This window comes from Oryzias melastigma, unplaced genomic scaffold, assembly GCF_002922805.2.
Source record: "Oryzias melastigma strain HK-1 unplaced genomic scaffold, ASM292280v2 sc01052, whole genome shotgun sequence".
Taxonomy (NCBI): Eukaryota; Metazoa; Chordata; class Actinopteri; order Beloniformes; family Adrianichthyidae; genus Oryzias; species Oryzias melastigma.
In genome coordinates, this window is record NW_023417637.1 from 1 (window position 1) to 4,316 (window position 4,316).

At 43.3% G+C, this 4,316-nt stretch overlaps 1 protein-coding gene and 1 long non-coding RNA gene across 2 annotated transcripts; one reads left to right on the forward strand and one right to left on the reverse strand.

Moving 5' to 3' along the window:
- On the reverse strand, positions 1–1,294 carry LOC112141938. The gene is made up of 3 exons (XR_002918491.2): positions 1,096–1,294; positions 97–195; positions 1–16 (listed from the first exon to the last, which is right to left on the reverse strand). It is a non-coding gene; the product is annotated as an uncharacterized LOC112141938 (long non-coding RNA).
- A 45-nt stretch (positions 1,295–1,339) lies between these two features.
- Positions 1,340–4,307, forward strand: LOC112141937. The gene is made up of 5 exons (XM_036211207.1): positions 1,340–1,529; positions 1,845–3,325; positions 3,412–3,760; positions 3,847–3,978; positions 4,164–4,307. Exons 2-5 carry the CDS (start codon positions 3,101–3,103, stop codon positions 4,223–4,225), a joined length of 768 nt encoding a protein of 255 aa, XP_036067100.1. The 5' UTR covers positions 1,340–1,529; positions 1,845–3,100; the 3' UTR covers positions 4,226–4,307.
- Positions 4,308–4,316: the final 9 nt, after the last annotated feature.

The window sequence follows — 4,316 nt, forward strand, 5'->3', positions numbered from 1 at the left end:
CCGCCCCCTGAGACACCTGCAGACCACAGAGAAACCCTCCTGACCCGACAGCTGAGGGGGACGCTGGGGACTGACGGCAGAGCAGGAGTTGTATACTTGCTGCTGCAGATCGGAGGAAGACTCCAGGAAAAGCTGGTTGATCTTCTCTGCAGCTTCTCGAGCCAAAGGCGCCAGGAAGAGCTGGAGCTGGATCTCCTGAAGAGAAAACACAAATCTGTGGTGAAAACCTCCTGAAAGGATCAAGAGTTTAAATCTTAACTTCAGGAAAAAAATGCAAATTTATGAAACCAAGAAAATGATCAAATGATCTTCTGGCTCAATCTTTGTCTTTTCTGCTGCTTTTTAAACACTAAAACCGCTCACACTGATTCAAAACTTTTTTTCCCTTTTATTCAAAAAAGTTATCACTGAACGTTTAGGTCATGATGTAACACTTAACTGCCCTTTAAACATTTGCTGGTTTTAAAAAAAATTACATTTGGTTAAAAAAGAGAAAATATAGTAATGATTTAAAAAACCACACATTTTAAACACAAGTGAATTAAAAAAAATTGTTTTAAAGTAAAGAAGAAGGTTAAAATGTTTAATAAATGATGACAGGAAGAAGCAGACCATCAAAATAAAAGCCTCAATTTCCATCTTTCTGTTTTGGGGGATTGCCATGTAACTGTAACAATAATATCATTAAAAGGCCGATATAATCTAGGAATACTACAATAATTAGAATTATTTCTGTTGGAATAGTATTTACCAACATGTATTGTTTTAACAGCTTCTTTCAAGTAAAACCTGTAGCTCCGACGCCGCTAGATCTATAGTAAATAGATAAGCCCCAGTCAAGATGGCGTCTGGTTCTGGACTTTTCGGTGCCGTTTATTCAATTTCAAGCATCCCAACCCGCTTCTTTAGCTTCAGTTTCTTCACAAACATCAAGACCGTCATATTAACGCCAATAAAGGTCTAACACTGAATGCTAACCAAAGCTAGCTGCTCTAGCTCTATGTTCAAATGGCTCCTACGCATGAGCGGAAGAAGCAGCGGCTCTGGAGCCGCGCGCGCCCTTTCGTGAACCTTTTCATTTGTGTTTTCACTCACACGCGGAGACGCTCCAGATGAGTTCCAGCCGTCGGGATTGTTTGACATTTCCGACACGGCTGCGTTTATAAGTTCCTCCAAAATGGAGGAAACTTTCGCCTCTAAATCCGCCATCCCGAAAAGGTCCGAATGAGCTCGGGTCGGTTGTGTACCACTCTCTCATGGAAGTTAGGTCAAAGCCTTGTTGGTGCTGTAGTTGTTTCTATAGTGAGAGGAGACCGTGTTTACAGTGACGTCAGACAAAATGGCGGCATCACCGCCGCTACTGTGTAAAGTTACTTCCCAGTCAGGAAACGAACACTATTTTTCGTAAATAAAACAAAGTAACCTTACCAATCGTAACTGAATTTTGTTTTTACAAAAAGGATTTCATAAATATCCTACCTAACTATTTTTTGTCTCTTTTAGGATCGTTTATTAATCAAATTACAAATGTAAGTCATCCAATATTTGGGGTTTTATTAAAAATGGAGCTTTCGTTCGAGCAGATATTCTGTCAAAAAGTTTATACGTTTTTATTTCTCAAACTTTATTAACAAAACTTGATATCTATTCATTGCATCAGAAGAACACAATGGGGATGAATGGGGGATACAAAAAAATACAGTAGACAAGAAATAAGATTATGATTACAGAGCACATGGGGGAAGTTCAGTATATCAGTTATTTCGATTATGTTTTATAATGTACTCCAAGTTTTAATGGCTATACTATTCCTTTTATCCTTTTTTTTTCTTTATCCCCCACAGATCAGACAAATATGGCACAAACATCCAGCAGATCCCACTGTAGTGTTCCTTTTTGCTCCAACAACAAACAAAAAGTGCCTTACATGAGTTTCCACACCTTTCCAACTGACCCAGTACTACGGGGTCAAGGCAATAAGGAGAGAGGAGGGTGAAACCTTTAAAATAGTATATGGGAGCACCCATGTGTGCAGTCATCATTTTCTCCCAAAAGAGGTGGACGAAAAAGACTAAAAAAAGATGCAGTCCCGTCCAGATTCTATTGGAACAACTGGGGTAAAGTATTCATTGTCAAAGCCTATTTATTTTTGACTGCGAGTGTTTAAGCTGCACTCACACCGGACGGATTTCAAAAGTATTTTGACCTCAGCTGTTCCTTTTGCATCAATCCTATTGAAACCTAAACCCATTTGTTTCAGAAATGTTCTCCCTGTTTGAGACAAACTGTTCTGAGACTTTGAAGACCAACCAAATCTTACCTTATATTGGCCAAATATTGTATTGATAAATGTAAATATACAAATGACAAACATTTGACCATTTCTCTGTGGAATTAAAACGTATAATTAATCTAATAACAGATAATTTCATGCCTTTCAAAGACTGAAACGTATTTATAAATAATGATTTGAATAATTGGTGAAACTTTTTCTCTTCATTCTTTTAAGTTTGTGATTAATAGAAGGCTCTGTAGTTTTTCTTTGTTTTCTTTTTAGCTAATTTCACGTTGAACTAGGCATTTTTAGTAATTAAAATAAATAAACTTTAGAACATCTGGTTTTCCCATGTCAATAAAACACAGGTGTAAAAACCACCTGTGTGAAGCGCTGATGCTGATTGGCTGAGGCGACCTCTGAAGGGAGGAGACAAAAGGTGACTGAGCAGTTAGTTTCCTTGGACCATATCTTTGGATCCTGTTTTTGTTTTTGCTCATTTTATGTCATAATCATCTGCTACAGTTATGTTACAGGGAATTATAATATTTTCAATAAAAATGCAGGAAATAAATTATTAACAATTTATTTAGACAAAAAAGAGATATCAGTAGCCCGGGGGGTCTCCTCTGAATCAAATATCTTCACTGCTCCTCTCTTCCTGTTGCCGACACTTCCTGTAAAACATGAAAGGGATTAAACAGAGATAAGAAAAGGCTCCAAACTGTTTGGTTCTCATGAAAATACTCAAAATACTAAAGATTAAGGAAACAATGACTTCCTCCGCTCGCTGTGGGTGTCCGTGTGCTTCTTCAGCTGAAGCTGATGGCTGAAGCTTTTGCCACAAACAAACAACAGGATCTGGGACCTCCTTCGCCTGTAAGCTGGTCGGAGTGTCTTGCGTTCTGCCGCCGAGATCTGGGACTTCCTCCGCAGGTAAGCTGGTTGGTGAGTTTCACCTTCTACCGCCGGGATCTGGGACTTCCTCCGATGGCAAGCTGGTTGGAGTGTTTCACATTTTGCTGCCGGGATCTGGGACTTCCTCCGTTGGTAAGCTGGTTAGGGTGATTCGGGTTCTGCCGCCGAGATCTGGGACTTCTTCTGCCAGTAAGCTGGTTTTCGCTTTCTGCCAACAGGATCTGGGACCTCCTTCGCCGGTAAGCTGGTTGGAGTATTTTGCATTCTGCCTCCGGGATCTGGGACTTCCTCCGCTGGTTGGAGCCATCCGCATTCTGCCGCCGAGATCTGGGACTTCCTCTGCCAGTAAGCTGGTTTGTACGTTCTGCCAACAGGATCTGGGACCTCCTTCGCCTGTAAGCTGGTTGAAGTGTTTCGGGTTCTCCCCCCGGCATCGGGGACCTCCTCCGCTGGAAAGCTGGTTGGAGCGTTTTCGCGTTCGGCCGCCGAGATCTGGAACTTCCTCTGCCAACAAGCTGGTTGAGGCATTTCGCCTTCTGCCCCTGGGATCTGGGACTTCCTCCGCTGGTAAGCTGGTTGGAGTGTTTCGCGTTCTGCCGCCGGGATCTGGGACTTCCTCTGCCAGTAAGCTGGTTTGTGCGTTCTGCCAACAGGATCTGGGACCTCCCCTGTAAGCTGGTTGACGGGTTTCGCGATCTGCCCCCAGGGTTTTGGGACTTCCTCCGCTGGAAAGCTGGTCGGAGCGTCTCGCGTACTGCCAACGGGATCTGGGACTTCCACCGCTGGTAAGCTGGTTGGAGCGTTTCATCTTCTGCCGCAGGGATCTGGGACTTTCTCCGCCGGTAAGCTGGTTAGCGCGTGTCGCGTTCTGCCGCCGGGATCTGGAACTTCCTCCGCTGGTCAGCTGGTTTGCGCGTTCCTTCTGTTTCATCATATCCCACAGCAAATAAGCTTCCATTTGGTTTTGCAGGTTTTACCCGTTTTATCGTGGACGTTCTCTGTGAAAAAGCACCCCAAGCCCCGCCCCAGTGAGAGCCTGGTCAGGCACAGACGGGAGAGAGGAAGCTGGATCAGTCAGGATCCCCAACGATTGTCTCAGTGGAGACCCCAACCTGCCAAAACC